The sequence below is a fragment of the Canis aureus genome, chromosome 28 (assembly GCF_053574225.1).
Source record: "Canis aureus isolate CA01 chromosome 28, VMU_Caureus_v.1.0, whole genome shotgun sequence".
Classification (NCBI taxonomy): Eukaryota; Metazoa; Chordata; class Mammalia; order Carnivora; family Canidae; genus Canis; species Canis aureus.
This window is the reverse complement of record NC_135638.1, coordinates 25,215,446-25,232,343: the sequence shown is the minus strand read 5'-3', so window position 1 is coordinate 25,232,343 and position 16,898 is coordinate 25,215,446. Positions and strand designations below refer to the sequence as shown.

The following is a 16,898-nucleotide window of genomic DNA, read 5'->3' as shown; positions in this document are numbered from 1 at the left end:
ACATACTGTGCTGTAACTGCCTGTTTATTTCTGTATTATTTATGAGGGACAGGGACCATGTTTGTTCAATACTGGCATATAATATATATATATATGTTAATTAGATATTAATTGATTATTATAATTCAAAGTTTTCATCTTATATATGTTATACCTTAAATTCTGAAATTTGGTAGAATATTTTGCTTTTGAATCCTAATTTTTGATAAGAGATTAAAACAAGATGGTGGCCTTTTCAAAGCAGCAATTAGATTTTCAGCAAAATTGTGCAAAAGAATTATGTTTTGATTTAAAAATGCAATGAAATATGAGAAAAGTCCCCCCCCCTTTTTTTTTTTGATATAGGATTGCACCTCTGCCACCTCCTCCCCTGCTACCACCTCTGGCTACTAACTATCGTACTCCTTATGATGATGCATACTATTTTTATGGGGCCAGGAATACTTTGGATCCCAGTCTTGCTTATTGTAAGTTATCTATAGGTTAAACATTTTTTTTCTGGTGGTTCAGTCAGGAAAATTATTTAATGTTAGCAAAAATAAGTTAAAGCCACAGCTTTACTTAATTCAAATATTACATATTTATTGACTTAAAAACGCCCAGTTTAAAACTCAGCTATATTTCATAGTTGTTTTTTTATTTAGCTTTAAGAAATATCTATTTTGTGGTTTCTTGCAATGTTCTTTGCTAACTCCTGAGAAGGAAATATGAAATTTTTCCCTTAGATAGTATTCAATATGTGATTTTTTCTTTAGGAATAAAGTGTTGATAAATGGATACTCTGAAATAAATTTGTTTTCTTTTAAGATGGTTCAGGAATGATGGGAGTACAGCCTGCAGCTTATGTTAGTGCTCCTGTCACCCACCAGCCAGCACAGCCTATTATGTAAGTTATTAAAATAATTTCTTTCAAAATAATTTGTCTTTCATAGAACCTATATTATTTTTTCCCTTCAGAACAGGTGTAACTTAATTTGTCAATTATTGCATAACCAGTATGTTCATGTATTGCTTTTAAGTCAGTGTTTCATAGTACATTTAAAAAATTAAGAGTAATCTCACTTTCACTTAGAAAAGTCATGCATACATATTACTGATAAATAATAATACAAAGAAGCATATGCAAAAAGTTGAAATCACCTGAAATCCCATTCATTCAGTGATAGGTGTATCTAAGCATTCAGTAAGTCTTTCTTTTTTTCTTCCCCCAGGAAATCTTCTTATGTTGTCACAAATCATACACACACTGTACACCAAATCATGTTATATTATGTATACTGTTCTTTTAAAAGTAACAATATATCATAAACCCCTTTTCCATGTCAATAAGTATATTTTATAGTATTATTTAAAATTAAACTTTTTTTTTTTTTAAAGATTTTATTTATTTATTCATGAGAGACAGAAAGAGAGAGAGACAGAGACACAGGCAGAGGGAGAAGCAGGCTCCATGCAGGGAGCCCGATGCGGGACTCGATCCCAGGCCTCCATGACCACACCTTAGGCTGAAGGCAGGCGCTAAACCTCTGAGCCATCCAGGGATACCAAAATTAAACTTTTTATTAGAGATATTATAGATTCCCATGATGGAATTATAAGAAATTATATAGAGACATCTTGTGTACCTTTAACCTAGTTTCTAATGCTAAGTTCTTGTAAAACTGTGGAACAATAACAGCCCAAATATATGACATTGGATACAGTCAAGATACAGAACACTACCATCATCACGAGGATCCATTATAATGCCCTTTTCAGCCATACCTAATTCCTTCCTGCCCCTATTCCCTCCCTCCACTAGGGACAGCTAATCTGTCTGCATGTCTTTAATGTCATTAAAAAATGCTATGTAAATATGGAATCATTTATGTAACCTTTTGAGGTTGACTTTTTAAAATCATAATTCCCTAGGGATTCATCAAGTAGTTGCATGTATAAATTGTTTGTTCTTATTGCTGAGTAGCATTTCATGGTATGTTTATACCACAGTTTGTGGTACATTGTTGAAGGACATCTAAATTAGTATGAATAGAGTGGCTATAAATATTCATGTATAGGTTTTGCATGAACATAGTCTTTGGTTCTTTAGGAAAATTGGTCAGGAGTATTATTTTGGGTTATATGGTAGTTATAACTTAAGTTTTATAAGAAACTGCCAGACTTTTCACAGAGACTGTACCAATTCACATTTGTATTGGCAGTGTATTCAGAATTTGGTTTCATTACGTCTTTACCAGCATTTGGTATCATGACTTTTGTTTATGGCACTTTGATATGTGTGTAATGATAGATCATGGGGGGTTTAATTTATATTTCTCTAATAATGATGATGCTTAACATCTTTTCATGTATTTGCTATCTATAAATCTTTAATGAAATGTTTCTTGATTTTTTTTAGACATTTTATTTTACTTTTTTTTTTTTTAAATAGGCTCCATGCCCAATGTGGGGCTTGAATTCATGACCCTGAGATCAAGAGTCACATACCCTACTGACTGAGCCAGCCAGGCGCCCTGTTTTTTTAACACATTTTAAATTGGAGTAGTTGTTGTTTTTCTAACTATTGAGTTTTTGAGGATTCTTGATATATCCTAAATACTAGTGCTTTATCAGATACATGGTGTGCAAATATTTTCTCTTACCCTACAGCTTATCTTCATCCTTTGAGTAGCATGTTGCAGAGAGCAAAAGTTTTAAATTTTTAATCAAGCTCAACTTATCAGTTTTTTCTTTTATGTATCATATTTTCAGTGTCAAGTCTAATATTCTTTTTCTAGGCCTACATCCCAAAGATTTTTTTTTTTTTTCTTCCCCTTAAAGTTTTGTAGTTTTTTGTTTAAGTCCATGATCCATTCTGAGTTAATTTTTAGGTAAGATATGAGGCTTAGATTGAAGGTCTTTTTTCTTTTCTTTTTTTTTTCTTTTTTTTTCTTTTCTTTTCTTTTTTTTTTCTGTTCTTTTCTTTTCTTTCTTTTCTTTTTTTCTTCTTTTCTTTCTTTCTTTCTTTCTCCTTTGGGTGTCCAGTGGTGCCCAGCACCATTTGTTAGCAAGATTATTTGTCCTTTATTGAATTGCTTTTGCATCTTTGTCAAAATTCACTGGACATGTATTTATGTGAGTCTGTTTCTGGGATTCTGTATTCTGTTCCAATCATCTATGTGTCTACCCTTATGCCAGGAATATTGATTATTGTAGTACTATAGCAAGTTTTGAAATTAGGGAAGTATGAGTTCCCCAAATTTATTTTTCTTTTCCAGGATTGCTTTTGCTGTTGCTGGTCCTTCGCATTTCAATGTGAATTTTAGGATAAGCTTGTCGATTTATGCAAAATGTCAGTTGAGATTTTGGTACAGATTATATGGAATCTATAGATCTGTTTAATATATTTTTTCAATTTCTTTATTGTAGTAAAATACACAAACAAAATTACCATTTTAAGCATTTTAAGTGTGTAGTTCAATGTTATTAAGTACATTCATATTGTGCAACCATCACCACCACCTGGAACTCTTTTCATTTTGTAAAACTAACTGTACCTGTTAAACATTTCTCTATTCCCCCTTCTGCCCCTTTCTGTCTCTATGATTGCAACTACTTTAGATACCTCATAGAAGTCAAATCATGTTACTCCTCCTTTTGTGTCTGGTGATTTTACTTACTATAATGTATCAAGGTTAATCCATGTTGTGATACAAGTCAGACTTTCTTCAAAAGGCTGAGAGTAATACTTAATTGTATGTAGATACCACATTTTGTTTATCCAGTTCATCCATCAGTGGGCACTTGGGTTGCTTCTATGTTTTTCTGTTGCGAATATGCAGTTGTGAATGTGGGTGTACAAGTGTCTTTATTTTTTTATTTTTTTTATTTTTTATTTTTATTTTTATTTATTTTTTATTTTTTATTTTTTTTACAAGTGTCTTTTCTAGACTCTGCTTTCTGTTTTTTTGAGTATATACCCAGAAGTGAAATTGGTGGATCATATGGTAATTATCTGTTGGGTAACCACCGTATTGTATTCTACTGCAGCAGTACTATTTTTCATTTCCATCAGCTCTACATTAGGGTTCCAGTTTCTCCACCTCTTCACCGACACTTGTTATTTTTGTTTTATTTGATAATAGCCACCCTAATGAAGTGTTATCTTACTGTACTTTTGATTTGCATTTCCTTACAATTACTAATGTTGACTGAAGTTTTATGTGCTTATTGACCATTTGTCTGTCTTCTTTGAAGAAATGTCTATTTAAGTCCTTAATAGTTCATTTTTTAATTGGGTGATTTGTTTTTTCTGTTGATGAATTTTAAGAGTTCTCTATATATTGTGGATATTAATTCCTTATCAGATATATGATTTGCAAATATTTTCCCCTACTCATTGTGTTGCCTTTTTACTCTCTTGGTAGTGTCTAGCAACACTATAGATGCATACACATTTTTAATCTTCATGAAGTTTAATTTGCCTATTTTTTCTTTTTTTATCCAAGAAATTATTGCCAAATCTAATATTTTGAAGCTTTGGCTCTATATTTTCTTCTAAGAGTTTTATAATTTTTGGGTCTTACTTTGAGGATTTTAATCCATTTTGAATTAACTTTGGTATTAAGTGTTAAGAGTCCAGCTTCATTCTTTGCTTGTGAATATCATTTTCTTAGCATCATTTGTTGAAAAGACTATCCTTTTCCTATTGTGTATGGTCATGGCACCCTTGCAAAAATTATTTTACTTTACATGAATGTATTTAGTTCTGAGCTCTCTATTCATTTGTTCTCTATGTCTTTCTATATGCCAGTACCATGCTGTTTTGATTACTGTAGCTTTGTGGTAAGTTTTAAAATCAGGAGGTATGAGTTCTGTAGCTTGTTCTTTTTCAAAATTTTTTTTGACTATTTGGAATTACTTGAGAGAATAAAATCTTAGTAAGAGTTTTTCTATTTCTGCAAAAGTATCATTGAGATTTAGATAAGATTTGCATCAAATCTGCACATCACTTTGGGTAGTATTGACATCTTAGTAATATTAAACCTTCTAATCCATGAATGGGGTACTTTTCCATTTATTAATGTCTTATTTAATTTGTTTCAGTAGCGTTTTGTAGTTTTCAGTGTTTGTACAAGTCTTTCACACTGTGGTTTACTTAATTCCTAAGTATTCTATTCTGTTTGATGTTATTATAAATGGAATTGTTTTTGTAATTTCCTTTTCAGATTATTCATTGTGTATTGAATGCAACTGGTTTTTGTGTGTTAACTTTGTATCCTACCATTGCTGAATTTGTTTTACTAACTGGTATTTTTTGTGTGTGGAATCGTTAGGGTTTTCTATATGTAACATACATCATCAATGAACAGAGATTTATTTCTTACATTCCAATTTGGGTGCCTTTTACTTGTTTTTCTATCCTAAGTGCTCTGGTTAGAACTTCCTGTACTATGTTCAAAAAAAGTAGAAAGTGGGTACTTTTGCCTTGTTCCTGATCTTAGAGGAAAAGCTTTCAGTCTTTTAAATATGGCATTTATTATGTTGAGGTAGTTTATTGCTAGCTTGTTGAGTGCTTTTATCATGAAAGATTGTTAACTTTTTAATCATTTTTCTGCGTCAATTGAGATGGTCATTTTTTTTCTCACTTCATTCTATTAATGTGGCATATTGATTTTTGTATGTTAATCATTCTTGTATTCCAGGAATAAATCCCCCTTTAATCATGGTGCTTGATTCTTTTAATAGGCTTTTGAATTTGGCTTGCTAGTATTTTATTGAGGATTTTTACATCAGTGGCCACAGGCAATATTGACCTGTAGTTTTCTTATAGCGTCCTTTTCGTTTTGGATATCAGGGTAATTTTTGATTAGTGATTCAGTTTCCTTACTAGTTATAGGTCTTTTCAGGCTTTCTATTTCTTTATGGTTTACTTTTATATCTTAACATTATTAAGTCTCTAATCCATGAATGTGGGATGTCTTTATAAAATTATTTGGGGTTTTAAAATTTCTTCCAGTGATATTTTGTAACTTTTACACTGCTTAACTTCTGCTTAATTGATTTCAAAGTATTTATTTATTTATTAATTTTAAAAAGGTTTTTATTTATTCATGAGACACACAGAGGGAGAAGTAGGTTCCCTGTGGGGAACTCGATGTGAGACTCTATCTCAAGGACCCTGGGATCATGCCCTAAGTTGAGGGCAGATGCTCAACCACTGAGCCACCCAGGCATCCCTATTTCAAAGTATTTAACACTCTTAGGTGTTGTGAATGGAATTGTTCTCTTAATTTCATTTCCCTATTATTCATGCTAGTTTGTAGAAGTACAGTTGAACTTTGTATATTGATCTTATATCCTGCAACTTTGCTAAACTCTTAGTTCTAACAGTTTTTAGTGGATTTCTTGGCATTTTCTGCATGCATGATTACATCATCAGTAATGAAGATAATTTTACTTTTTCCTTTATCTTATAGGCATTTGTTTAGTCTTTAACCATTAATTGTGATGTTAGTTATGGGTTTTTTGTAATTGCCTTTATCAGCTTGAGGAAGTTTTCTTCTATTTTTTGTTGTTTGTTTCCATTATAAATGTATTTAGCATACATATTTCAGCATATTTCTAAATTAGAAGTTGAATTTTGCCAGATGCTTTTTCTGCATCTATTGAGATGCTTCAGTGGTTTTGTTCTTTATTCTACTAATAGGGTGTATTATATTGATTCATTTCATATATTAAATCAACCTGGAATTCTTTTTTTTTTTTTTTTTAAGATTTTATTTATTTATTCATGAGAGACACAGAGAGAAAGAGAGGCAGAGACACAGGCAGAGGGAGAAGCAGGCTCCTCCCACGGAGCCTGATGCGGAGCCCGATGCGGGACTCCATCCCAGGTCTCCAGGGTCACGCCCTGGGCTGAAGGCGGTGCTAAACTGCTGAGCCACCCGGGCTGCCCTCAACCTGGAATTCTTGTGATAAATCCCACTTGGTTATGAAGTGTAATTTTTATGATGTGTTGCTGGATTATTCAGTTTGCTTATTTTTTTTAAGGATTGTTGCCTCTATGTTTATGAGTGATATTAGTCTTTAGTTTTGTTTTCATGTCTGATTTTGTTTTTAGTATTGTTGTTTTTAAAGTTTTTATTTGAGAGAGAACATGCAAGTGTGAAAGTGTGGGTGGGGGGAGGGAAAAAGAGGAAGAAGAAAGAATTTCAAGTAGACTCCGAGCTGAGCATGGCATCCGGTGGCCAGGGAGGGCAGGGTGCTGATCACAACTCTGAGATCATGACCTGAGCTGAAATCAAGAGGTGGATGCTCCACCAACTGAGCCACTCAGGTGCCTCTTCATGTCTCATTTTGGTATTAGGATAGTACTAGCCTAGTAGAATTAGTTGGAAGTGTTTTTCCATTTTCCATTTTACTTTGGAGTTTGGGAAAGATTGTTGTTAATTCTTTCAATGTGGGAGAATTGATTAGGAAACTAGTTGGCTCTCGTCTTTTCTTTGTGGGTAGTTTTTTGTTTTATTACTAATTCAGTGTCTTTACTTGTCATCAGTTTATTTAAGATTTTTTCTTGTGTTTGTTTTGGTAGTTTGTATCTAAGATTGACCTGTGTCAATGATATCTATGATGTTGATCTAGGTATCTAATTTGATCTAATTTGTTTGTATAGTGTTGTTCATAGCATCTCTGACATTTTGCGTGTTGTCTTTTCATTTTCATTCATCTCAAAGTATTTTCCAATTTCTCTTGATTTCTTCATTGATGTATTGGTTACTTTAGAGTGTATTGTTTTATTCCCAACAGAATTATAAATTTCCTTTTTTAACTCATTTTTGATGTAATTCTGTTGCAGTTGGAGAATATACTCTGTATGATTTCAATCCTTTTTTTTTTTTTTTTTTTAATTTCAATCCTTTTAAATTTAGTGAGGCTTGTTTTATAACCTAACATATGGTCTGTCCTGGAGAATTCTGTATAGACTGAAGAAGAATGTACTCTGTTGTGGAGTGGATCATTCTATCATTGTGTCTTAGATCTAGTTGGCTTGTAGTATTGTTTATTTTCTGTATTTCCTTGTTGACCTTCCATGCAGATGTTCAATTGTCCTATTATTTGAAGTGAAGTACTGAAGTCTCTGACTATTTTTGATTTGTCTTTTTCTCTCTTCAGTTCTGTTTTTGCTTTTTATATGTAGGTCTCTGTAGTTATGTTACATATATGTTTATCATTATTATCTCTTTCTTTTTTTTTTTAAAGATTTATTTATTTATGATAGACATAGAGAGAGAGAGAGAGGCAGAGACACAGGAGGAGGGAGAAGCAGGCTCCATGCCGGGAGCCTGACATGAGACTTGATCCCGGAACTCCAGGATTACTCCCTGGACCAAAGGCAGATGCTAAACCGCTGAGCCACCCAGGGATCCCCTTCATTATTATCTCTTAATGATAAGTTGAACTTTTATCAGTATAAAAGATTCCTTTTTGTGTCCAGTAACAGTTTTTGAACTGAAGTGTATTTTGTCTGTTATAAATGTTGCTACTCTTGTTCTTTTTTTTGGGTTAGCTTGCATGGTATATAATTTTCCATGTCTTACCATCAGTTTATTTGTGTATTTGAATTTAAAGTGTGTCTCTGCAGACAGCATACTTCTGCATCCTAGTCTAAGTATACCCCCACAACCTCAGTCCACCCTTTTCTGCTATCTTCTGCCTAAATTTACATATAGTACAATTCTTATTAAGGTAGAATTTTTGTCGGCTATTTTTAAAAAATCTTTCTTGTTTCTCTGTTCCTCTATTAATGCCTTCTTTTATATTAAATATTTTTTAAAGATATTATTTATTTGAGAGAGTGTGTGCCCACTAGCTGGGGGAGGGTCAGAAGGAGAGGAAGAGAGAGAAACAGACTCCCTGCTGAGCACAGAGCCTGATTTGGTGCTTGATCTCAGAACTCTGAATATTGACTTAAGTGAAATCAAGAGTTAGATGCTTAACTGACTGAGCCACCCAGGAGCCCCTTATGTTAAATATCTTATAGGATTCCTTTTTAATTCCTTTTAGTATGATTTTTGTGTTTTTTTTGTGTGTGTGTGTGTGTGTGTGTGTGTGTGTATTTTGTTACAGATTAAAATTACTGTGTTAATTTAAAAGAACTGAGTTTAAGGTCAATATTAAAAATAGTAAAAAAATTTGGGGGGGGAAAAAAAAAAAGGGGGGGGGAAAAATAGTAAAAAAATTTTTTTCTACATTGTAATGCCATTACTTCCCTTTTCCTTTATGCCATTGTTGTCATACAAATTACATCTTTATACATTTAAACTCATCAGCACAGTTTTATAATTCTTTCTTTTCCTTTCTTGTTTGTTTCTTTGTGTATTTACCTTTTAAGTTAGAAAGAATAGAGTTGCAAATAAAAACATATTTGTAGGGATGCCTGGGTGGCTCAGTGGTTGAGCGTCTGCTTTTGGCTCAGGGTGTGATCCTGAAGTCCCGGGATCGAGTTTCGCATTGGGCTTCCTGCATGGAACCTGCTTCTCCCTCTGCCTGTGTCTCTGCCTCTCTCTCTCTCTCTCTCTCTGTCTCTCATGAATAAATAAATAAAATCTTTAAAAAAGAATATATTTGTGATATGTTTTATCTTTGTCTTCCTGTAGTTACTGTTAGTGGTGTTCTTTATTTCTTTGTGTTTACTGCAGTTATTGTCAGGTGTATCCTCATCACAATATGTAGTGTGCTACATTCATTATTATAGGATGTATCTGTTAGTGATAACTTTTCTGAGTTTTTATTAAAGGCCTGATTAGCTTTAATGTTCTAATTTTGCTTTTATTTTTGAAGGATAGTTTTCCTGGGTGTAGAATTCTTGGTTAAAATTCATTTTCTGTCAGCATTTTGAATATGTCGTCTCATTGCCTTCTGGTCTTCATGGTGTCTGATGACCTGTTAATCTTATTAAAGATACCTTGTACATGATGATTTGTTATTTTCTTGCTATTTTCAAGGTTCTCTCATTGTCTTTAGGCAGATTGACTATAATGTATATATGTATGGATCTCTGAGTTTTCTTGCTTAGAATTTGATGAGTTATTAGATGTGTTAATATTTTTCATCAAGTTTTGGAAATTTTCAGCTGTTATTCAGACATTCTTTATGTTCCTTTCTTTGTCTCCTTTCTTTCTGAGATGCCTATTATGTATATGTTGATATACTTGATGGTGTCCCACAGGGTCTCTGAAGTTCTGTTAATTTTTCTTTAACCTTTTTCTTTGTGTTTTTCAGACTGGGTAATCTAAAGTGACTTAACTTCAAATTCAATGATTTATTCTGCCTGCTAAAATCTGATGTTGAGACCCTCTACTGAAATTTTCTTTTCAGTTTTTGTACTTTCCAACTCTGTAATATCATTTTTTAAAAAAATAATTTGTTGATATTCTTTATTTGGTATAACACTGTTCTTATACTTTCCTTTAATTCTTTAGATATGGTTTTCTTTAGTTTTTCCAAGATACTTGTAATACCTCATTCAGAGTCTTTGTCCAATAAGTCCAACATGTAGGGTTCCCCAAGGACAGTTTGTATTGACTGATTTCTTTTTCCTGTATATGGTCCATACTTCCCTATTCTTTTGTTAGTCTCACATAAAATTTTTTTGTTAATTGTAAACTGGGCATTTAAAAAGATAAAATGTGGCAACTGTGGAATCAGATTTTCTCATTTCCCTAAGGCTTATTGTTGTTGCTATTTGTCATTGTGGTTCTTTTTAAAGTACTGTTGTGAACTAATTCTGTAAAGTTTATATTATTTGTCATGTGTGACTATTGATGCCTCTGCTGAGTTAGCTTAATCGGTTATGACTGGACAGAGATTGTCTTAAAGGGCTTAAATTTCCTTAAATGACTTAAAATAAATGTCTAATAATCGTTGTTAAGTGTTCTGTATTTTTTTTTTTAATAAATTTTTATTTATTTATGATAGTCACACAGAGAGAGAGAGAAGCAGAGACATAGGCAGAGGGAGAAGCAGGCTCCATGCACCGGGAGCCCGATGTGGGATTCGATCCTGGGTCTCCAGGATCATGCCCCGGGCCAAAGGCAGGCGCTAAACCGCTGGGCCACCCAGGGATCCCTAAGTGTTCTGTTTTTGTATTGGGGCATGTTCAGTACAATACTCCAGCAGTTTTCATCTCAGTTTTAGCCTTTACTTCCTTCTCAATACCAGCCAGAAGGAAAGATTAGAATGTTCTCACAGATTTTTTTTTTTTTTTTTCTCACAGATTTTCTGGGTATCTGTGAAGCTCTGCATATGCATGTGGCTTTCTAGGTTCATAAGAATATGTTAGTTTTCCAAGCCACTATGGATATGTTTTTCCCTAATTAAAAAAATAAAAATTTTTGTCGGTGGTGGTTAGCCTTTTGCTTGCTCCGCAGGTTTTGCTGCCACAGTAACTGTAATGTGGAACAATTGCTGCTGATTGTTTTCTAGAAATACTTCATGATAAGAACATTTATACTGAGCAAGCTCTAAGTACGCATTAAATAAAGGCAGGCCTTAAGAATGGTGCTCTTCCAGGGAGCTTCCAGATAGGTCAAAGGTCACATTTGTTAGAGATTGGCTGTTTGGGGAGCTCCAAACCTGTTTTACATTTCCATTGGCTGTGGGCTGCTGATTTTTATAGCTGCCTTCTGTGACAGGCTGTTGTATTTTATGGCTTCAGTAAGCTAGGCAGAAGTTGAATGGGAAGGGGCAGGTTCAGATGCCATAAATATTATTGTTCTTAATGAAAGTTTTTATTTTTTAATTTTTTATAATTCTTCTTGGATTGTTGCAAGCCTTTCATTAATTTTCAGAATTATAAAAAAGTTGATCTTGACAATTTTTAACAATGTTTTCAATATTTTAATGGGGTAGCAGATTTTTAAAGGTTCCTACTTTGCCATCATGGAAGGGTTTCCCAGTTTTATTTATTTTTTATTTTTTTAATAAATTAATACTTCTCTTATTTTTTAATTTTTTTAAATTTATTTATGATAGTCACAGAGAGAGAGAGGCGCAGAGACACAGGCAGAGGGAGAAGCAGGCTCCATGCACCGGGAGCCCGATGTAGGATTCGATCCCGGATCTCCAGGATCGTGCCCTGGGCCAAAGGCAGGCGGCAAACCGCTGCGCCACCCAGGGATCCCTGTTTCCCAGTTTTAGAATACTCATTTCTGTAAGATCCTTCATGTCCATTTATTGTTAGTCATGAACCGGGTTCTAGTGTAGTTGTTTTTAAGTTGTCATTCTTCTATTTTGTTTTTCTGAATGCCACATTACAAAGTATAAAATTGTGATATAATAACAGTCAAGTAGTAGAATTACCTCTTTAATTTCTTACAAACCATTTTCTAATGTATTTATTTTCAAGCATTTTAGCCTAATTAGAGGTGGAAGGAATCTGTGATTCAGTTAACTATTTTGGTGTGCACGTGATCTGTCTTTATTCCAGTATTTTATTTCTTTAACGCGGCTTACTTCATAGATAAAAATGGTGTAAGAAATGGGTTTGTAAGTCTGCCATTCATATCCCCAAAATTGTATTCACTAATGGATGATATGTACTTAGAATTTTATTTTTTATTTTTTATTTTTTAAATTTTTATTTATTTATGATAGTCACAGAGAGAGAGAGAGAGAGGGAGGCAGATACACAGGCAGAGGGAGAAGCAGGCTCCATGCACCGGGAGCCCGATGTGGGATTCGATCCCGGGTCTCCAGGATTGCGCCCTGGGCCAAAGGCAGGCACCAAACCGCTGCGCCACCCAGGGATCCCTGTACTTAGAATTTTAATTGTCCAAATTGGGTATACATTTACTAAAACAATAATAGTGATAATAGTAGTAATTTCAAATTACTGAATAACTAGTGTATGCTACTGTCTTGTCATTATATATATTATTTCTGTCAATATTTGCAACTGAGGTAATTGAAACTCAGCTATAAAAAGGGACTTCCCTAAGTCCTCAGTTAATAAGCAGTTAAGATAGAAATCTAAAGGAGTTTTGTCTGGTTTCAAAGCCTTATTAACTCTTTGCCACACTTTAGGAAACTTATCACATTTACACTGTAATGATTTGTGATAACAGAAGAGGTATAATTATTTTGTTTAACTGATGTTTACACCTATACAAGTATCTCTTTGGTGGGCAAGGTCTATTCAGGACCAAATTAAAGAACTTTTGAGCTGAAAAAAATGTTTAGGATTTAACTTGAGGTGTGTAAGTTTCAGAGAGGCTATATAAGTCCATTGAAATATTGTATGCATAATTTGTGTGTGTGTGTGTGTGTGTGTATTTCTGCAATGAAAGATAATCTTTAATCGTATTTTCAAGGGAAATGTCAGAGACTCCCCTCCCCAAAATTAGGAGATATCATTGATGGGCATCTGTGGCTACACTGAAGAACAAATTATCTCCTGTGATGTTGAGAGTGTCATCCACTTCTCCAGTTTTGATATTGGCATTGTCCTTAATAACCACTTTGTCATACTCATTTCTTGCATGTCAATAAATCTGACTATATCATCTATATGGTATACTTCATGGTCTGGATGATTTCTAAGTAGTAAGAACTCTGGATCACCAGAGAAAGATGGGGGAAAAAAAAAGGAAGGAAAGAAGGGAGGAAGAAGAGCCTTCATTTGCTGAGGAATCATGAATCCAGCTTTACCCAACACTAAGAACCATCTTTGGCACAATTTTCATCCCAAGTCTCATAAAGCAGGGCAGGGTTCTAGAGATTCTACTAATTTTAAGCCATTAATATCATCAGTAATATGTATAATGACTCAGTGAAAAGAGAAAAAAAAAGTGTCTGTAAATTCACTTATTTTTTTTATTTCTTTATTTTTTGAATACTGGTAAAAATATTAGAATTAATAGTTTTTAGCAGCATTGCTGAATACAAAATCAATATATAAAAAGCAGTTGCAGGAAATGGCAGTTTCTTAAAAAGTTAAGCATGCTTATCATCACTTGAATTGTCCTCCTAGGTCTATACTTAAGAGAAATATAAATGTATATACACACAAAGACTAGTATATGAATGTTCATAACAGTATTTGTAATAAATACTTATAAGTATAAACAGTTCAAATGTCTATCAGCTGGTAAATGGATAAACAAAATGTGTTATAGCCACATAAATGAAATACTGTTGAGCCATAAAAAGGAACTTTTTTTTTTTTTTTTTTTTTTTTTTTTTTTACTTAAATTCAGTTTAGTTAACACATAGTGTCTTACTAGTTTCAGGGGTAGAATTTAGTGATTCATCAATTGCATATAACACCCCATGTTCATTACATCAAGTGCCCTCCTTAATGTCCAATACCTATATATCCTGTCTCCCTACTTACTCCCCTCCAGCAACCTTCAGTTTGTTTCCTATAGTTAAGTGGTTCTTAATGGTCTGCCTCCCTCTCTGATTTTGTCTTATTTTTCCTTCCCTTCTCTTATCTTCAACTATTTTGTTCCTTAAATTCCACATATGAATGAAAGCATATGGTATGTGTCTTTCTCTGACTTATTTTACTTAGCGTAATACCCTTTAGTTCCATCCACATCATTGCAAATGGCAAGATATCATTTTTTTTAAGATTTTATTTATTTATTCATGAAAGACACCCACAGAGAGAGAGAGAGAGAGAGAGAGAGAGAGAGAGAGGCAGAGACACAGGGAGAGGGAAAAGCAGGCTCCATGCAGGCAGTCTGACGTGGGACCTGATCCCGGGTCGTCCAGGATCAGGCCCTGGGCCGAAGGCAGCACTAAACCCCTGAGCCACCCAGGCATCCCAAGATTTCATTCTTTTTGATGGCTGAGTCATAGTCCATTGTGTATATATATCACATCTTCTTTATCCATTCATCTGTCAATAGATATCTGGGCTCTTTTCCATAGTTTGGCTCTTTTGGACATTGCTGCTATAAACACTGGGATATTGGGGCACAGGTTCCCCTTCGATCGCTATGTTTGTGTCCTTTGGTAAATACCTACTAGTGCAATTGCTGGCTTATAGGGTAGTTCTATTTTTAACTTTTTGAGGAGTCTCCCTACTGTTTTCTAGAGTAGCTGCACCAGCTTGCTTTCCCACCAACGCTATAAGGAGGGTTCCTCTTTCTCTATATGCTTGCCAACATCTCTTGTTTCCTGAGTTGTTAATTTTCACTCTTCTGACTGGTATGAGGTGGTATCTCATTGTGGTTTTGATTTGTATTTCCCTGATCCCAAGTGGTGTTGAGCATTTTTTTCATGTACCTGTTGGGCATGCATATGTCTTCTTTGGAGAAATGTCTGTTCATGTTTTCTACCCATTTCTTAACTGGATTTTTAATTTTTTTTGGTGTTGAGTTTGAGAAGTTCTTTTAGATTATATAATTTATAGCCAGTTGTTTTAAGAGATTAGTCTTATTCAAATAAGCACTTTCAACTTTATCCATTTGCAGATGCAGAGCTCCCTAGCTCTTAAAAAGTATACGGTCTTTTAGGAACCATTTGCTCTGGCTCTCATCATCTTTCCTTTTCTTTAAAAAATTTTTTCTTGGAGGTGAGGGGAAACCGAGAGAGAGGGGGAGAGAGAGAATCGTAAGCAAGCTCCACACCTAGTTTGGGGCTGGATCTCATGACCCTGAGATTTTGATGTGAGTCAAAATCAAGAGTTGGATGCTTAATAACCACCTGCACCCAGGGCCCCATCCTCATCTTTCCTTTTATCCTCTCATGATCCAGTGTGACAGTATATATAGATATTTCTGTTTATTCTAATAAAAGGTTGTAAATATACTGGTTAAGTTAGTTATACAAAAGGAACTCATTATTTTGAAATGATAATGTTTTTGGAGATGAGAAGCCTTTGTAGTCTCTTTAATAATTACAGTTTAATTATTAAACTAATATTTGAGTTTATCTTCAATAATTCAGATTTTTAAATATATTGCTTTCTTCAAAGTGGCTGCATTCCTGTATTTAAGACAAATAGCACTTTATTGCTTGAGATTTATGTAACCATATTATGTCTTAAATTTTTCCTTTCTTGATTCCTTGCAAGTTTCTCAAAAATTTGAGTTTTATTTGAGACAGTTAGATTTTTTACTGTAATTTTATCTTATTTTTGAAATGGCTAAGAAGTTATTACTTTATGTTAGAGTACATTTATTAAGTAAATTATTAATTATGATATTGGGAGACTTCCACCATATTGTTACTTTTCTACATTCAGAAAATTGCATGAGTCATGTATATACTACTTAATGAATTATCACAAAGTTTTTACCCCCTTGTAACTGCCACATAGGTCAAGAAATAGATCTAATAAATTTAAAAGTTCCATTAATTCGGAAAAGAGAGACAGTTGAGAGCTTATTGGTAAGGGACATTTACTTAAGGATCTCTTTGACCTACAGAGAAATATTTTTCCCTGTTTTCAAATCTACTTAAATGCTATGCCATTTCAAAGGAGTGTTGTCTTCTTACTCTGTCATAAATGGATTAAAATTATTGTGTACTTGATGTAGGAATATGGTTGGACAGAATGAACTGAAAATTACAAGTGATCGAGCAATAAATTCAGGATTGTTTTTTGAAGATAAACCAAAGCCTTCAAAACAGTCACTTCAGTCTTACCAAGAAGCTTTGCAGCAACAGGTATTCATTCATTCTTTATTCGTTTATTTAAGTGTTGAACATCTTATGTGTTAGCACAATGTTCTCTTAGAACTCAGTTTGGCAGAGGAGAAAACAATATTAGTCATTTATAGTTCAATGTGATAAATTTTGATGCTGATGGATTAGAATACTGTTGGAAGCATAGGATAAAAGAATAATTGATAGGAGGGCTTCATATGTTGTTGATACTTGAACTGCATGTTATACAATGAATAGAT

The 16,898-nt window shown here is 33.7% G+C and overlaps 1 protein-coding gene across 30 annotated transcripts in view; it reads left to right on the top strand.

Annotated features, from left to right (window-relative positions):
* Nucleotides 1-16,898, top strand: part of CSPP1 (centrosome and spindle pole associated protein 1) — a 183,702-nt gene that overhangs the window by 69,833 nt on the left and 96,971 nt on the right. For 29 of the 30 annotated variants that reach the window (XR_013367216.1, XR_013367218.1, XR_013367219.1 and 26 more), the window contains 3 exons: nt 346-467; nt 808-886; nt 16,530-16,659. Coding sequence is in view for 22 of the 30 variants with exons in the window: in XM_077876701.1 (XP_077732827.1) it covers nt 346-467; nt 808-886; nt 16,530-16,659 (331 nt within the window). In the remaining 8 variants the exon portion in view is untranslated. The remainder of the gene's footprint in view (nt 1-345; nt 468-807; nt 887-16,529; nt 16,660-16,898) is intronic. The other variant, XM_077876697.1, reaches the window with a different exon arrangement.